General features: G+C 54.6%; 1 protein-coding gene across 1 annotated transcript in view; it reads right to left on the reverse strand.

Annotated features, from left to right (window-relative positions):
- The window catches only part of TTC7A (tetratricopeptide repeat domain 7A), a 130,888-nt gene that overhangs the window by 54,522 nt on the left and 57,272 nt on the right, over nucleotides 1-19,094 (reverse strand). The window contains exons 6-10 of the mRNA XM_059943405.1: nucleotides 16,806-16,884; nucleotides 15,838-15,995; nucleotides 15,146-15,209; nucleotides 5,088-5,225; nucleotides 3,115-3,198 (exon numbers count right to left, since the gene is read on the reverse strand). Coding sequence (XP_059799388.1) covers nucleotides 3,115-3,198; nucleotides 5,088-5,225; nucleotides 15,146-15,209; nucleotides 15,838-15,995; nucleotides 16,806-16,884 — 523 coding nt within the window. The remainder of the gene's footprint in view (nucleotides 1-3,114; nucleotides 3,199-5,087; nucleotides 5,226-15,145; nucleotides 15,210-15,837; nucleotides 15,996-16,805; nucleotides 16,885-19,094) is intronic.

Here is a 19,094-nt window from a genome sequence, read left to right on the forward strand (position 1 = left end):
CTGACCCCTGTTCTAACTGCTTTATAAATATGAAGTCATTTGCTCTTCACAGCTCTCCTATGAGGTAGGTTGCTATGTCCCTATTTACAGATGAGGAAACTGAAATGCAGAGAAGTTAAATAGTGTGTTTGAAGCCACACTGCCCCTAAGTGGCTGAGCTGGGGTTTGAGCATTCTGGCTCTAAGCTTGTAACCACTACCCTATGCTGCCTCTGTGGTGGCTACCTTGGCCAAAGAGGAGGCCTCTCTCTCCCTGCTCTACACACACACACACACACACACACACACACACACACGGCGAGTGTGTGTTAGTACAATTCCCATAAGCTGGGCCCTTCAGTGGGCCAAGCTCCCCACTGTTAGTTAGCTCTCATCCTCCCCGGCCACTCCAGGCCCCGCTGGGGAAATGGGGGATCTAGAGGACTCTCCTGTCCACAGCACAGTGCGGAGACTGGCTGATGCAGACCTGGGGCCCCACTGGCCTGTGTCCACTCTGGACCCCTGCCTTTCTCTAGCTCCCTTTCCTTTCCCCCCTGAGAAAGGAGAGCTTTTCTCAGCCCCAAGTATCGGGCTGGGGCATGCGGGGTCACTGCACGGAGGGGGAAGAGGCCATGGCTCTTGCCTGTCAGGTGCCCACAGGAAGGGTGGGGAGAGAGGACAAAGTCCCCACCACACTGCTGTCTCATGAAAGAAGAGGGTATGAGACCAAGAGGGTGTTAGCATATGACCAGCTGGGAGGCTGGGAGGCTGGTAGGCTGCGGGGGATGGAGGGACTCGGCCTGGGCCGGGGCGAGGGAGGCCAGTGAGGGTCTCTGCAAGAGCTGCCAGGCCGTCCCCCTCTCCGGAGACCCTCTCCTCTGAAGGTCACTCCCAGCTCCCTCAGCGCGGCCCCCTCTGCCCACACACTCCAGCAGGCCTGCCCCCTCCCTGGCTGCTGACCTCTGCATCCCTGAAGCACGGGCTTCTCTAACCCTGACCCTCCACGTCCCACCCCTACCCAGACCACAAAACACTGCTATTTAAGGAGCCATCTGAGGACTCCGCAGTCGGAGCTGCCGGCTCTTTTTTTCTTTTTTTGTCATTCTGGTTACCTAGCAACGCAGCCACTGTGATTGCCGAGGAGACCAAGAGGAGTGACCTAAATCATGCCACGGAACTCCTCCTCTCTTCCTGCTGGTGGAGGTGCCAGATATATTGATATCCGCTCCGCCTCACCTTCTGCACACAATCGCAGGTACAGAACCTTGATTCCCACCTTAGGCTCTTGGCACAGGCGAGGTCTGGCCACGCTTCCGAGGGCTGCCTGAGCCAACCTGGCAGACTGATCTGGTGCGCGGGGTTCCTGAGGGGCGGGGGGCGGAGAGTGCTCTTCCAGAACAATCTCCTGCTGCACTGAATGCAGGGGTGGGTGTAACCCAGCCTGTGGGGCCTCACGCATGAGGAACTCACTGATCACCCCAACTTCCTGCCTGTAAGGCCATTCTTGTATGCACCTTGCTGGTCTGGGAAGGAGCCGGGCCAGGACACCAGCTCCCCGGATCTTGGGGTATGCCAGGCTGCAGGCTGCGTCTGGACCTCTCTGAGCCTGGCTCTTCTCAGTAAGGAGGTTGAAGACCCTGTAATGTGACACCTTTTCCTGAGACTGGGCGGGGGGGCTTCCAGGAGCACCCCCAGAAATTAAAGCTAACTTCTGAGCGCAGTGCACTCTTCTGAGGAGGGGTCACCACTTTCCTCAGCATCTCAAAGGGGTCCATGACCCACAAAAGGGTGAGAACCTGGCCCTGGGCCTCTTGGACCATACTCACTATTACAAGACTAGAGGCTCTTTCTCTGTTCCCTGGAGGTGGGAAGAAGCTGTCGCAAGCCACTGCGAGCCGTCTGCCCAGGCTCCACATGAGCTCCAGCACCTCGCCACCCCGACGGCCTCGCCCTATCTGTGTTCTGAACTCTGAGCCTCGACAAGACCCTGCAGAGTGCAGAGCCAGGGTACGTCATGTCGTATGACTTCAGGATGCTCGGGGAGGTGGCCAATGTGATGGGGGAAGGGGAAGAGGTTTGGGAAGACAAATGCCTGGCAAAGTAAGGGGGGTGCAGAGAAGGCTCCCACTTGATTCTCCGCTTCACCTCTCCGGGCCCTTCCCACCTGTCAGGCTGCAGCACCTGCCCTTCTTGCCCTTTCCTGCCAGGACCTGGCCACCCTCCATTCACGGAGGAGCTGCTGGCAAGGCCGGGAGGGCCCTCCTCAGAGATGGCTGCGGGGCTAAAAATGGCAGGTGGCGCAGACGGGGCGGGGCGGGGGGGCAGGGAGGAATCCCCTCAGCCCCACAAATGGGCTCCGGGTGTTGCAGCTCTTGGAACCATCTGCGAGCTCATGCTTCCTTACTTCCTGCCTTCGTAGCATCCTCGGCCCCAACACCCTCAGCGCCCAGCTCTGGAAAGGTTTTCCTTTCATGTCACTGCTGAGAATAGCGGCTTATGTAAGTGTGATTCTCATGGGAGGGAAAACCAGTGGGTGCTGGGGCAGGGCTTGGCGGGTGGAGAGCAAACGCAGCTCTGGAAACTGGAATAAGGTCAGCCCCGTGCTGAGCAGGGCTCCTCCTGACCACCCCCTGCCACGTCCTCCTCTCCTCGTAGCACTCCCTCCACACTCCCTCAGGGGAGGGGGGGGCCCCTACTCCCTCCTAGGTGAGTTCCAGATGTCCCTTCCTGATGCCACGCTCCCTCCTGGGCAGGAAGAGAGCTGCGGCCCAAATGGAACAACGTTCCCCTCGCCTGGAACCCATGTCCATGCCTGCCTCAGGCAGTCACATCAACCAACTCACAGGCGGAAATGCTACGATGCCCCAGGCGTGCACATATACTCAGAGAAAAGCATCCACATACACACCTGCCTACCTGGCACAGTCGTAACTCACAGGTAGGCACCAGATTCACACAGGGGTCTGTGTGTGACCCTTCATGCCCCTCATTCCCTGGAGATTAAAATCAGCTGCTGGACAATATTTCTGAATCACTGCCCTGCCCTCCACTCACCTCTGGGAGGGACTAGAGGAGAGCAGACCACCTTCCCCCGCCAAGGGTGAGTGTACAACCCCCAGCGCACCCTGGGTCTTACCTTCCCACAAGCCACCATGGAGAGGGCCACTTGGTACCAAAGGTGAAATTCTCCAAATGCAAACTTCATGGCTCGCTCCAGGCACTGGGGAGAGGGAGATGGTCAGTACTTCCCCTCCAGGGGTCCTCCCCACACCGGCCCACCCCATACCCTTCCAGGGGAATCTCTGCCCAAGTCGCTTCCCGCAGGAGGTCGCCAGAGCTCATACTTGGTTCCTGTCAGAAAACTCCAGGGGTAACCTGTCTCTGCCACTCGCATGCTGTGTGACCTTGTGCGAGTCTCTCACCCTCTCTGGCCCTCGGTTCCCACCTCCATATCATGTGAACACCTCACAAGGGCGATGGTGAAAAGCAAATGAGATTTGTTAAAGGGCTTTCAAAATGTAAACATCCAATAAAAATAATAACAGCTGACAATTCTTCTCACTATTGTGCCTGGCACCATACTCAGCTTTCTACATGTATTAACTCATTTACTCTTCCCAACAACCCAGTGAAGCGGGTTCTCTAACTACCCCCACTTCACGGATGAAGAAGCTGAAGCTTAGTAAATGACTTGCCACAGTCATAGGGCCAGTCAGTGGCAGACGTACTGACTCCAAAGCCCATGCATAAAACGCTGCCCAAGTGTACAGGCTTCCTTCTGCTCTTCTCTACGACCACCGAGAAAAACCGTCTGCTCCCTGGCCACTCTGATCCTGGGCCACTCCAAGTCAGGCGCTGCCTGTGAGATCTGACAGTCACCATCAGAAGTGGTTCCAGGTGACAGAGGCAGAAGCCAGCATTCGAGGCCAGGATTCACTGTGTGGCCATGGTCAGGCGGGTGGGGGACAGAGGTGAGGGGTACAGGACCACACAGCAGGTACTTTCAGAGCTTGGTGGCCTGGGTCCCCCCGTGCTGGCTCAACTGCACCCCCTGCACCATCCTGGGCAGAAACCCACCTCTCTGGGCCTCGCCTTCCTCACTGGTGAACTTGAGAGACCACTTATCCCCCCACGTTAAAGAAGGTATCTTCTGGAAGCACCTTGCACGGTGCCTCGGCGTGAGCAAGGGCTCAGCAGGAGTGACCGCCCCTCCTCTCGGGAGCCCTCCCAAACATATGCAAAGAGAATCTGCCACCAAGAGGGCCACCTGTACAAGGAGCCGAGGGCCCCCGAGCCACCCCTCATCCCAGCCTGGATCTGAAAGCTCAAAAATGTGCACAGGGGCTTCCCTGGTGGCGCAGTGGTTGAGAATCTGCCTGCCAATGCAGGGGACACGGGTTCGAGCCCTGGTCTGGGAAGATCCCACATGCCGCGGAGCAACTGGGCCCGTGAGCCACAACTACTGAGCCTGCGCGTCTGGAGCCTGTGCTCCGCAACAAGAGAGGCCGCGATAGCGAGAGGCCCGCGCACCGCGATGAAGAGTGGCCCCCGCTTGCCGCAACTAGAGAAAGTCCTCGCACAGAAACGAAGACCCAACACAGCCAAAAATTAAAAAAAAAAAAAGAAATGTGCACAAGCCATTCGCACTGTGGGGAGGGGGCAGGAGAGAGCGGCAGCTCTGTGCTCCTGGTCCCCACATCCTGGAGAGGGACCACCCTCTGGGCCCAGCCCATGGAGCGCTGCCCCGGCAGTGTTTGCCCAATACAGTGGGCATGCTCTGTCTAGCCAGGGTGGGAGGGGGATCCAGGCTCCCGACCACACCCAGCTCAGAACCCTGTCAGGACAGGTAGTCACAAAACACCAGCATCACCTCTGGGGGAACCTGAGGGGTGGATAAGTTTCCTCTTGTGCTTCTCTATACAACACCATGCGTTCTTTCACAAGAAAAAACACATGAAAATATCTATAAAACAAACAAACAAAAACCACCCTGCCAGTGAAGGGCAGGCCTCTCGGCACTGGAAATAAGACAGTCCCCAGCTGGGTCTCCCAGGAACAGAGCTGTACCCCTTGGTGGAGGCAGGGGAGGGGCAGCGGAGGAGGCGGTACCTCGGAGAGCATGACGTACTGGCCCCTCCTGCCCAGCGTGATGCTCAGGAGGTCATAGATGGCCGCAGCGCTCCGCAGGCTCACTGCCCGGTCCTCCTGCTGCTCCGGTGCCCGGCTCAGCACCACATCCCGAGTAGCCTGTGGGGAGACACGGTTTAGGAAAGAGCAAGGACAGAAAACGAGCAGGTGCCTGTCCCCACAGGGCCCCTGCCTCTGAGGCCCAGTGACCGTCGCCCTTTCAGCGCTGACCCAGGCCACACTCCTAGAACCAGCCAGAGCCTTTCCCCACCCCCAAGACAGAGAGCAAACCCTCCACCCACAGGCCAGGCTGGGGTGAGACAGCAGTCCTGAGGGCCCATGCTCCTGATCTTCAGTGTTTCATTCTGCAAACAGTCAAATCTACAGAAAAGCCAAAAGAATAGTACCACAGCAGTAAACCCAATTGTTAACATTGACCACACTGGCTTTGTCTCTCTAATAATGATAATAGTAGTAGTAATAGTAGTCAGTTAAGGCAACTTGGCCCTTCACCCCTAAAGAAAAGAGGACATTCTTTCTATAACCACAACAGAAATGCCAAATTCAGGAAGTGGAACACCGTTATTTCTATTCTCTAATACCAGCTCATATCCAGATTTCGCCGCCTGTCCCATGGATGGCCTTTCTGGTACAGTCATCGTGCCAGGATCCAATCCAGGATTGGTGCCATGTCTCTCGTGCCTCCTTTCATGGGAAGAGTCCTGCAGCCCTTGCCTGGCTCCAGGATACTGGCATTATTGAGGATACAGGCCAGCTGTTCTGGGGGACAGCTCCTTGTGTGTTTATAACCGTCCACTCACAGAAAGAGCTTCAGATAGTATCTGGAACTGACTAGATCAGGTGGGCAGCTCTGCAGCTTGACTCACAGGACAGGAGTTTGGGCTGTGGCCCCTCCGTGCCCTCTTCTCTTCCTCTGCAGGCCCCCCAAGTCCCTCTGATAAGGAACCCCATACTTCCTTCCCATCACCCCTGCGTCCAGCCCAGACCTATCCCTGACTCCTTCTGACTACGGAACTCTCCTCTCTGTCCCTCCTCAAAACCCGGGGTCTCTGTGCTTGGCATCTGGCACTCAGGAGTCCAGTAGCTCAGAGCTGCCTGGGTGGGGCGGGGTTTGCTGCTCAGGGAGGGGAGGGGCGAGGGAAAATGTGCTTTAGGAGTGGGCGATTCTGTACGATCTGAAGGGGGGAACTCTGTATCACCCCATCAGGGTGAAATCTCCCCATCAGGAACTGGGGACCCTCTTGTTCTGTGGCCTGTGGTCCCACCCTCCCTTGTACACTCACACCCTGGGGACAGCACTCAGGCTCGGGAGTAGATAAATAGGAGTCATGGGGACCCCCCGCAGGGCGGGGACCAGGCTGGGGATGCTCTGGGCCCCCCATGTCTCCTACACACACACACACACACACACACACACACACACACACACACACACTGAGGGCTGTGCCTGAGCTGAAGCAAAGCTGGGTTCTGGCCAGATGCCCCCACTGGCTGCTCCCAGCATCCTCCCCTCTCCTGCCTCTTCTCCCCTCTGCCAAAGGGGTCTCTTCCCAGCGTCCCCCTCCGTCTATAGAAGAGGCTGAACCTCCTTCCATGAGTTGGGACTCGCCCTCCTCTACTTCCGCACAAAGGACTGCAGATCCAAGAACTTGGCCTTTTTGACAGAATAAAAGGGACCTGCTGACTCTTAAAACCCAGATCCCCACTGGTCAGGTTCAAACAATGCGTCCAGAGGTGGTCCTCACAACCTTCTTCCGGGCAGGACTACTATCCCCTCCTCCAGGTCAGGGGCTGAGGCTCCCAAGGGTGATGACTGCAGAGGCAGAAGCTCAACAGCCTTTGGACTGTAGGCTCTGGACGTGTCCTACTGTGCAGGCCTGAAGCGCATTCCCATAGAGGCTTCTAGAAGCCAAAATGCCTATAAGACCCAAGGACGTGACTCACCCAGGGGGGCATTTCAGTAAGGGAGGCCGGTGGCCAGGGGTCCTGATGACTGCCCCTCCAGGCACAATAGGCAAGGGCTGCCCACCGCCCCGATGGGCATGGATCTGCCCCAGGAGAGGGTGCCGGGGATGCCAGGATAGCCCCAGAAAGGCTGAGCACCAGTGCCAGCCTGGTAAACAAGAGCTGACGGTCAGGTGCCAAAGGGTTAAGGGAGAGGAATGGAGACGGAAAGTGCCAGAGAAATCCCCCTCCTTCCTGGCGATATCCACCCACACAGGCACCAACAGGAAGAGAGAAGAGATTCTAAGGAGAGCCATGGCAGGAACTGTTTCACTGAGGAACACAAAACTCGCTCTGCACCTGGCTGTGGACCTCCCCACTCCTCCACCTCCAGCAGCGCCCCAGCTCTCGCCGCCCTGGGTGGGCCCCGCAGAGGCAGCCCCCACCAGGCAGCAATGGGGGTGGGATCGGGGGCAGGAGGTCAGGGAATGAGAGGATGGGAGACACAGTTCCTGCACTCAGGGAGGGGCTATGGAAACGGGACACAGCAGCAGTACACAACAAACACAGTGAGTGGATCTGACCTAGAACTCTGGTGGGAGAGAGAGGTCCTGATGGAAGGCTGCCTGCAGGGGTGGCCTTCCTGCAGGACACATCCAGGATCGGGGAGGCACCCATGCAGACTAGTCTCATGCAGGGGATGGTGAGCAGTGAGCTCTGGTCGGCCTATCCTCCAGGTGCAGCCCCTGCCAGACCCCAACTCCCAACTCCCCTCCTTTCTGTGGCTGCCATGAGACCCTGCCCACCTGGCCAGCTTCTCTCCGCTAGCTCCCAAGTCCTTCCCTGCAGCTCCCTCTCCTCACCAAGGCCCATCTTTGTTCCGTCTGTCAATGTGGATGCCTTCTGGCTCCTCAAACTCAATTCAAGGATCCCTTCCTTCTGCCACTGTCCCCGACTTACCTCAGCAGGCGAGGCTGGCCCCCCACCTCGTCCCCTCCCAACCCTGGGAACACACCCGGGCCCCCGCACAGCCCACTGGCTCATGGGTTCTCGGGGCAGGGATGCGTCTCGCTCATCTCGAGCCTCCCAGCCCCAGCACAGGCCCGCACACAGCACTCTCAAGTGACATTAGAAAGAGAAGGATTTCTGGGCCTGGTGTGGAAACTTCCTCCTGTTGCCCTAGACCTTGACCTTTAAGAGCACAGTGTCTCTGAATGTGTGTGCCTGGTGGGAGGGAGGCATGGATTTCCAGCTCTGAGCAAGCATTAGGTCAGAAGGACAGGAACAGAAGAGGGGCTCACAGCAGCATCTCCTCTGCCTGGGCACCGCCCCCCAACACACAGACAGCGGGGCAGGCATCTTCTCGGGGGTCCTCAGGACTTGGCACTTGTGCCAAGAGGGAAGCGTGGCTCCCCAAAGGAAAGCCAAAAGCAGAAGTTTGCCGAGTGGTTGCTATGGCTTTGGGGCGGGGCTGCAGTGAACCGCTCCAGTGCTTGCAGGGCAGCTGGGCAGCGTGTGCACGTAACCATGCAACAGGGTGGGCTGCGGAGAACTGGGGCAGAAAAAAAGGAAGCCTCGGGGGGCTGGCAACAGGGTAGGAATTCACGTGCAGCTCAGGGGCCAGAGCAGGCCTCAGTGCACAGGGCCTCAGACCCTCTGGGGGCTTCAAGTCCCCGCCCAGGGCACCCCAGGTGCCCCATTCCCTCCTCTGCTGCACTCACCTCCCTCAGGCCACACAATGCTCCCAGCTCCATCAGCAGCCTGCCTTGAACTAGTCCCAGTCACACTCTTCCCCTTCCACCATTTAAATGTCCTCACATGGAAATCCTCCAGATCAGATGCAGTGAGAGACATGAATTATGCAGAAACTAAATGGTCTTCTCACCACCATACTCCTTACTGGTTTTGGGATAATGGCAGGTTATTCTCCTGTTTTCCCCTGCAGAACCCCCAGGCCCCCCACCTCTGGGGGTGCCCTACTCTTATTTAATCCATGAATTTAATCCCAGGCAGGGCTCAGCAGCTGTCCCTGAGACAAGCTCCTAGCCTTGGACCCTCTGCTGTCCTCCCAGGGGCAGTCTCCCCAGACTAAGGGACGTTCACTCCAGGCCTCCAGCAGGTCAGAAGAGGAAAAGCCAAAGAAACGTGGTCCTCTCCACTCCCCCATCATCCAGTGTGACCCACTTGTGGTCTTTGGACACGTATCCATGAAGCAAATATGGGGCCTTAAGAAAACGCCCACAAGGGCAACGCCATTCCCCGAGGTGGGGCAGCCCACGTGACACCTCAGGCAAGATGGTTCTTGCTCAAATAGCCATCCCTCATGTGTGTGCCATGCATTTTAGGAACTTAATTATCACTGCCATGATATCACAGTAACCCCACGGAGGGGCAGGATGAAACTGCTGCTGTCCCCTTTGCAGGCAGGGAAACTGAGCCCCAGAGGGTGTACTAACGTGTGTGGGGTCTCCAGGAATTAAGGCTGAACCTCCGATAGCCAGTCCAGGATGGCTTCTGCTGCCCTGAGCACCTGCTGCCTCGTGGGCTCCTCTGCCAGCCCTGGTCCCCACCCTCTGCTGGCTGCAGGGCCACAGACAGCACTGACCTTCACTTTGCCCAGCCCTGTTTCTCCTCTGATCCTGGACACAAGCAGGGTAGGAGAAGGAAAGGGAACTAACTTGTAGAGCACTTTGTAAGTGGTATCTCATAATGCTGACAACAACCATCTCCCGTTCTATTGTCCTATTTTACAGATGAGAAAACTGAGGCCCAGAGAGACCAGGGAGGCTCCTCAAGGCATACAGATAGGGGGTTTAGGACCCAGATTAGAACCTAGACATTCTGACTTCACTCCTGGCTCTTCCCCTGCCTCCAGGTGCTTCCAAGGAAGTGTCCACTAGCCCCGCCCATGCCATCAGAGGCCCTCAGATGTCTCTGCTTAGGGAAGCACCAAAGCGAAACACAGGCTGGACTGTCTCAGTCAGGCCTCAGGTGCTGCTTCTCTGCAGAGAACAAGCTCCTTGGACCACGTCACCCCTGTTCTCAGGGACAACCTCTCTGCTGGCCAAGGACCCAGCCTCAGGGCCCGCTGCTCACCTCCCTCAACAATCACCCCAGAAAGGAGTCTCCTGGTGGCATCAGTGCCTGGCCCCTGCCCCGTCCTCCCTGGAGGACGCTGTCACGTTCTGCTCGTGCTGTCACCCCCACCGGCAGACACCATCACCACCGGCTCTCGAGCCGCCAGTCCACAGAGCCAAGAAATAACATGCTCTGTGCCGTGTCCCATCTACACAGAGACCCCGGCCAGGCCCCCGCCAGCCCACGCTCCTGCGCATCGGGCTCCTACAGCAGAAATCTTCCTGCCAACGAGGGCGCGAGGCTCTCCCACCTCCACTGCTCCAAGGGTTCTGAGCTGGCAGCATTAACAGACCCTTTCCGCTTGCAGCCTGCAGCACAGCAGGGCCTCGTGTCAGAGCAAACCAGGCGCCAGAAGCTGGAACAATCTGTGCTCATCTGCTGAGTCCCAAATGGAATCAAGCCCAAGAAGCGTTTTTTTTTTTTTTTTTTTTTTTTTAACTAAACAGTGTCCTCAAACCAATTTTTCTACCAACCAGACCTGAATCTAAATGTTTTCTAAAATTAATGACTCAGAACCAGGTAGTCATCAGGATAAAACGAATACATGTTCAACACCCACAATGTACCAGCCACCATCGTGCTCATTTTCTTACTTCATCCACCCAATTCCTGCAAGAGAGACCTTATTAGCCCCATTTTACAGAAAACTGAGGATCAGGGAGGTAAGAGACTTGCCCAGGCTACACAGGTTGTGAATGGCCAATTCAAGATTCAAATCGCTGGATGCCTGATGTTGGGCACGGATGGCAGTTATTTTGTTAACCTGCAGGATCCCAGGCCCCACGGGCTTACCCATCCCCCCACCCTCTCTCAGCCCAAGCCTCTGTGTCCTTTCAGCTCCCGAAAGCCTGACACCAGCAGCAGCTTCTCCCCCAGCTGAACGAAACAGGGGCTCGCGGATTCAGTTTGCTCTAACACATATTTTTATGCCTTAGATCAAGATTTGAGAAATGGCAGAGTCCTGTACCTCCTGGTTCCCCAACTGAGAAAATCAGGCTGATTTTGACACATGGTTCTTTCAAAAACTAGTCAGAAAGAGAAAAACAAATACCATATGCTAACACATATATATAGAATCTAAAAAAAAAAAAAAAGCTTCTGAAGAACCTAGGGGCAGGACAGGACTAAAGACGCAGACGTAGAGAATGGACTTGAGGACACGGGGAGGGGGAAGGGTAAGCTGGGACGAAGTCAGAGAGGGGCATGGACATATATACACTACCAAATGTAAAACAGATAGCTAGTGGGAAGCAGCTGCATAGCACAGGGAGATCAGCTCGGTGCTTTGTGACCACCTAGAGGGGTGGGATAGGGAGGGTGGGAGGGAGACGCAAGAGGGAGGGCATATGGGGATGTATGTATACGTATAGCTGATTCACTTTGTTATACAGCAGAAACTAACACACCATTGTAGAGCAATTATATTCCAATAAAGATGTTTAAAAAAAAAAAACTAGAATATGCATTTGAGGTTCAGCAGACTGAGATAATTCCTTCTGGTTTGGGGACGAGGATTTCCTCTGTGTCTCCAGACACATGTTCCACTGGGTAGGAGGACGCCTGGGACAAGCGCTGTGATTTAACTATTCCTCATTCTACCCCCAGTGCTGAGCACAGCCCAGCACACTGTCGCTGCTCAAACAAGACTGGATGGTGGAGAGATGAGCAGGTGGGTGGGTGGATGGATAGGTGGATGGGCATTTTTAAGTGTCCTTTTGGTCCTGAAAACTCAAAACTGAGTCCAAAACACAAATCTCCTTTAGCCAGTTATAACTCATGTCCCTTGCGTTTCTCTGAAAGCATTTGTAAGGTTTCTATTTACCTCTTGAAAGACAAGGGCTGCCCTATTCATTCTGATCACACTCAGCCCGAAACAAAAACCATACTTCAGGTACCAACCCCACACCCAGACCCCATGCAGCCTACTCCTCTGAGTTCCAAACCGCAAAATAGGGGTGGACGTGCTCAGGAAACCTGCAAACACCCTTTCCTGGAGCAACTAGCTCTGGCGGCCCTGGAAGTGGAGAGCTGTGATGATTATGCCTCCTGGGCTGGTTGTGCTGCAATAGCTGTTACTGCCGCATAAAGAATTCTGCAGGGATTAGGAGAACCCAAGGAGCAGCCAAGGCAGCTGCTGCTTCTATAAGTTTCTCCCTATCATCTGTAGCCAAACCCAGCCAGCATTAAAGGGAGATGAGGAAAACCCTGCTGGTACATGGAGGCCAGGCTGAGCCTCAGGGGTCAGGTGAAGGGTCAGAGCAGGAGCCTGGCGCCCACATCTGATGGAGAATGTGACCTGCAGGAAAGGAGGGGGTAAAATAAGGGCAAGTGAGAAGTCAGAGGCGGTCTGGTCACTCTGAAAAACCGCGCAGAGCCACAGTGGCCAGATCCAGATCCCAGGTGGAAAACCCTCAATAGATGAGACACCAAAGCTATGTCCATCGCCGACATCCTCCCCCAAATATCTGAAGCTTCTAGATGTGTGACAGGCTGGGTGTGAGCAGGAGGAAACCAGCCAGCCAGCCCTGGAAGAGTGCCTCCTCCCAGCTACAGCACACTCGGCATCTGAGCACTTCTGCTGCTGTGCAGGCCACAGGGAATTCCCACGACACCTGCCTGGCCAGCCGGCCTGGATCCCCCGAGTCGCCGGTGGAGGCCAGCCGGCCACATATCCTCTTGAAAGAGCTGCTTAGAGGGAAACCACCTTGGCTCCAAGTATGGGTCACCTTTTAGTAAAAGGCCATTCTCTACTTTGAGATATACGGGCAGCTTGAGGGTTTGGGGGGAATAACTTTAATGGAAAGGCATCTCAGCTCTGGTTCTGGGCACCCGGATCAAGCAATGGCCACAAAAAATACTTAGGGAGACAGAGCCCAGCCTCTATCCCTGCCAGGGAGAAAAATGCTGACCATTCTCACACAGACAGCCAAGGCCTTCCTTGTTTACAAAGCCCTCGCCAAGCTCTGTCGCACTTGATCCTCAAAGTTACCCCCTTGACCCTTTGACAGATGAGAAAATCAAGACTTAGAGCAGTCGGTGAATCACAGACGTGATTTGAATCATGGCTGCAAGGATTATTAGTATGAGACCTTGACCAAGACATGTACCTGTCTTGGACCTTACTTTTCTCATCTGTAAGATGGGAACATATTAGTATTAGACTGAATCATATGAAACTGTTATTTTTCAAACCGCTCAACACAATGCCTACCTAGATGAGATAATCAGCTTGGAATCTGGCAGAGAAAGGACCTAAGGAACGTTCCCATTTTCACCTTTTTACTTCCCACCTGCAGACAACACTGTAACCCTCAGCATAGGAAAGTGACAATAATGACCTGTGTTTCCCGAGACAGGTGAGTTCTGTGCAGTCACGCCTGATGGTGTAGGTGCTGAGATGGCTGAGGTGTGTGAAGGGGGCAGGGAGAGGATACCGGTCTATGGCTGAGGTTCCATAATTAAAAACTGGGGTTCAGTCTGTGAGAAGTACACTGTTCTCCCATGAAAATCAGATCTGGCACTTGGTACCTCTACCTCCACATTGGGCTAACCAGCTAGATGTCCCCACCCAGCAGCAACCACCTAACCTCCACACAAGCACGCACCGTGCAAACCTTTCAGGACCATGTCCCGGCCAGTTTGTCCTCGGGATCCAAATATCCATGCCCCTTCCCCGGCACTCTTGGATCCGAATGGACCCCGCCTGGCTGGGGAAGGATACACTCTCTCACCCCCAAGTCCAGTGTCCCTCTTCCTGTCTACTTGCTGGGGGACCTGCTCAGCCAGAGGCAACCCACTGACCAGAGGTCTCTAAACAAACCCTGGCATCACACAGTCCCAGGTTTCCAAAGGGACATTTGTTTCTGGCTATTTGGGGACCCAGTTCCTTAAACTCCACTTTCACACACTGCTCTCAGGTGCATCATTTTAAAAAACCTAGCTCTCAACCCGGGGGTCCCCAGCTCATAAGCTCTGAGTGGCCCCTCAGTCAGAGGACACCTGGCTTTGCTGCTCTTGCCCACCCTTCCTTCAGCCCCCTTGGACCACCCCATCCTTCATCTCACCACCTCCCAGACCACCCAACACACCTCTCCCCAACGCTGAGCCTCCACGGCACGCGTGTGTGTGTGTGTGTGTGTGTGTGTGTGTGTGTGTGTGTGTGTTTTTGCCCGGGGCAGGAGAAGCGGGTCTTGTGAAAAAAGTCTAGAGAGCATTTCACGTGTGCTCTATCTGGCACACCTTACCCCCTCCGCCTTATTTCTCCACAGCACTTAGACATCACAACCCTGGGTAGTTGAGTAGTTAATTCATTTATTGCCCACCTCCCTCACTAGAATGTAAGCTCCATGAGGGCAGGGAGTTTTCTCCATTTTGTTTGCTGCTGCTTCTCTGGCGTCTAGAACAGGGCCTGGCACAAAGTGGATGACACTCTGTATTAAGAGTGGCATGAATGAGTGGATCCCTTGTACAGGCACCTCACCTCTGTGAGTTACTATCACCTAGAGGTGGGAGCTGAGGCTCACAGAGCTTAGGTGATCTGCCCAGGGCCCTCAGCTACTGAGTGGCAGGGCCGGAACCTGAATCCAGGCCTCCTGCCGTGAAAGTACACGTTCCTTCCACTCCCTTCCATCATCACCGACCCAGCACAGAAGTGTTCATGCAACCTTCTGTTGACTTGCTTTTGTAATTCCAGAAGCAGGAGGTGGGAATTTGTTAGCTCGCCCAGTCCCTACTCATTTAGGGGTAGGACCCAGGCCCCCGAATGCAGCCTTGTACTCCACACCTAAATCTCATGAGGGACCCGTACCCTCTGAGGGGGGAACAGATCCAAGAAGCCTGCTTCAGGGACATCCCCGGGGGCTGAGCTCGGCCAGGACCTGGTGGCCTGCGCCCAAGCCCCACGGCTTTATTCCACGGGCCAGAGGCCTTGAGCTCACCATGGATTCGCTGATGAGTAGCAGCAGCAGGGCCTCCTCAATGTTATCCTTCGGGCAGTAGAGGCTGCAAGACACAAATGGCAGCCTGGCTCCAGCACGGCCCCCTGAAGCCGCACGGCTGGCCTGCCACGCCGGCCCTTCTGCCCCGGAGTCAGCACCAGCCCTGGTAAGGTGACCTTCTCCTGCATAATTCACAGGCACAGGATCCCACCTGCAGCTCTTTATCATGCCCCAGAGTCATGGATCTGAAAGCCTACGGTGGGCGAGGGCTGGAAATACTGCGATGCTCTTGAGGGGGTTGCCCCTTCCAGCCCCCAGCACTGCATGAAGCGGCTGGGGCCAGCAGCCGACAAGAGCGAGAAAGCAGCTCACAGACCCCACCTTCGATTACTGGCACAAACACGACAGACGGTGCATTGAGACCATTAGGAAGGCAGGTACCCCCCTCCCCCCGCCCGCCAAATAATTTGTTTGGCCTTTGGGTGCCTTAGAGGACGCCCCCTCAACCCCCCACCCCGAGAGCTGCCTTCTCTAGTCTATTTGGCTCCTGCTGCTTCTGAAGAGCCTGCCTGGCAGGGAGCTGGGTGGCGGCTGCAGGAGAGCATGGGGCAGAGAGAGGGACCGCCAGTGGGGACCGAACCCTGGGGACGGTGGCCTGAGCCTGGCGTGGTCCCCAGAGCAGATAGGCTTACTTGTCTCCTTCGTAGAGTTGAGGTTTCCGCAGGGCCTGCGTGATGAAGGAATTCTCCTCCTTGCTCATGAACTCGGGCAGCGGGTGGGACAGGGGGCTCCAGTAGCATTCCTCGCTCAGGGAGTGCAGCAGGACCCCCGCCAGGTGCTTGGCTGCCATCTGGCAGAGAGGGAGGAACTCAGATGCAGGCACGTGCTGGCTCTGCCCGGCCGCGGCCTGCCGTGCCCTCCACTCACCATCCAGCCAAATCTGCCTGCTTGCAAATTGCTGCCCCTCCAGGAGGTCCACCACTGTGCCCCAAGGAGCCCCCTTGCTTCTCTGTGTCTCCAGCACTGAGCTGCCCCACCCCTTCTGTTGGCCTGTGATGGCTCCGACTTCATCTTTTGTCCTCTCTCTTTTCCTAAACAAGAGGTACATTTCCTCCTCCTCCTGGCCCCATGGAGCCCAGCACGGCTCTGAGTATTCACAGCCCTTGCAGAGCATAAAGTCCTCAGTGCAAGCAGCTCTCCCCACCAGATACCTTTCTGATATTTGACCGAAAAGTCTAGAGTGAGAAGCAGCTGTGGCTCTGATTAGGGGTAGAAGCCTAAGAAGGTAGGCCTGAATTGGGGCAGGAAAGCAAGCCAAGGTTATTTATTAAGATCATAAACAAGTCCTTAAGAATTAGCACACCACCTTGCTAGGAAGGGATGACAGGAGGTTTCAGCATTGATCTAACATGAAGGGCTATGTGCAGTGCTGCGATGAGAAGGATGCTGAGGGTGTGTCCCAGGCTTGGAGGAAAAGAATGCTGAGATTGACTAGCAATGTCTGCCATGAGCACGATAGGGAGAGGAGAAGCACACACTCGACATATTGTTATCCCTGATTCAGAGGCTGCCTGCTAGGATTTCTGCTGCCTCGCACTGAAATCAACCCCTGAATAAACCAGCCACAGCCAGCACCCAGCCCTGGGGCCTCCTCCATTACCACTTTGAAGTTCTGAGTTGCTTTGGTCTCCACAGTGCGTAGGACCTCCCGGAGTTCTCTCATGCCTTTCACGATGTTCCTAGTGGGAAGACAGTAGAAGCAGGGTCATTACCAGCCTAGTTCCCACAAAGACATCCTCATCAAACCTGCAGACACTAGGAGGAGCCTGCCCATTTGAGTGTTATTTGAAAACATCCAATAATTGGTATGAAAGGTCAGAATTGTTAACACCAGGATCCTAGAGGCTCAGGACATCAATGATCAAAGAATAGAAAGGATCCCTCTCCACCGTAGCCCTCTAGAAACCCAGGCCTCCAGTTTACCACCAGAAAGAGACCAAGATCGAGTATTTCAAACAAGATGTTATCTTGGCCCAAGTGCTTTGGGCTGGTGCCAGACTTTCTGACTTCAGTCAACCTCAAATTCTCCATCTTCATCTGTCACATCCGGTCTACACTGGAATCCATCCTCACCTCTCAATCCCTAGCACCAGGGCCGTAGCCTGGCCTGCATCACCTGGGGCCTAGATGACAGTGACAGCTGGCCTCACCCCCTCCAGTCAGCCCTCTGTGCCTTAAAGTCATTTGCAAGCTTTTTAAAGTGTGATCCATAGTAAGAAATACACCTGACATTGCAACCCTGTATATATGCACACACTGCTTACATAAAACTGAAGTTAAGTTTCCTGATATATTACCTATCTCTACTATGTGCAATGCAATCCACTCTGATATTTTCTATTTTACGTCTCCCACTACTTCCCCATTTTAAAAATGCTGGCGGCAGCCCACCAAACAGATCTTGCAACCCACTGATGGGTGTGGCCTGAGTTTGAAAAACCACTCCCACTGCCCCTTGAGGGCTCTACTGACATGCAAAAGTCATCTTGTTCCTTCCCATGTTGGCCTTTTGACGGTGCCCCCAGGCTGACAGAATTCAGTCTAGGCCCTCAGTACGGTGTCCCAGGGCTGTCTGCCCCTTGCCTCTCTCCCATCTCATCTCCCACCACTCAAGTCCTTTCTGAACAACCGTCCACAGTTCGCTATGTCAAGTCTTGGAACAGGCTTCCCCTACTGCCTTAAAGAGCCCTTTCCCTACTCATCCTTAAAAAAACCTGTGTTTTTACACATCACTTTCCAACATCACTTCCTCCTTGCAGCCTTCCCTGGGCCCCTCCCCACACCCACCTCTCCTGACTGCATAGCTTTTGCCCCGTGTTAACTCCTCTTTTGAAGCAAGCATGGCATTGCAGTCATTTTCCATTTACAGGCTGACCCCTTTCCCACTGTGCACCCCCTGAGGGCAGTCTTGTTCCTGAAGCTCAGCCCGGGCATGTGTGCTCAGCAAATGTCTGAGGACTGCCGTCCTCACTTGTTCCGGGGGGTTCCCTAGATCAATAGCTCACAAGGGAAAGCAGAGGCTCCCAGGCCAGCAAATTTAGAAATGAAAGATCACAGAGGGTGAAACGCCAAAGGTGGCAGCTGGGAAAGTCAGGTGAGCCCCTCCTGCAGTTTTCATGCATGAAATAGATTCCTGGGGGCTCTGAAGCTTGGAGGCATAAAAGGACAGGAGATGAATTCCTTGCCTTCTGGGAACCTCTGGTTTCATACAAGCAAGCCCCAAATGTGCAAACAACCAACACTATGAACTCAGATTCCTGTTTGTAAGGCTGAGAATGGAGACAAAGACCTGGGGGATAGAGTCAGAGTCACAACGATCTTCCCTAGTCTGCCTAGAGCTTCTGAAGAACCAGGAGGGGCAAGCAGCACAGGGCTCCACAGGGTCCTTAGAGATGGTTCATGCCTGGGCAGTGCTACTGAGGGCAGAGCTCACCCCTGTGGGCTATGCACGGCCCTCTCCTCTATAAAATCAGGTCTTCAGTTGCAATCAGCATCTCCCAGACTTCTGTCATCTGCATACCACATCTACAATTTTTGCTATTAGCTGTACACCATCAGTGTTATTATTTTGTGTAATACTTTTCTTTATATCTTCTTTCTTTTTACTTCAGTAGATATCTTACCTTAATCAAGCATACCTGAAATCATGGACTTGGTATACTAGTTGTTTTGTTTCAGGTTCCTCCCCCAATACACACTCAATTTAGGAATGAGAACTGCAATTTTAACAAGATCTTGTGCCTCCAAAGTTGTATATTTTTATTATTTTCAAATCTATAAGGGACTCTGGCATCTAAATAAGCTCCCAGGAATTCTTTAGCAAAGCAAATAATCACCTTTAGGCATCTTTTGGGTAAATCCCAGTTTTTACTGAATGCAGGTAAAGAGA

The sequence above is a fragment of the Balaenoptera ricei genome, chromosome 13 (assembly GCF_028023285.1).
Source record: "Balaenoptera ricei isolate mBalRic1 chromosome 13, mBalRic1.hap2, whole genome shotgun sequence".
NCBI classification, from domain to species: Eukaryota; Metazoa; Chordata; class Mammalia; order Artiodactyla; family Balaenopteridae; genus Balaenoptera; species Balaenoptera ricei.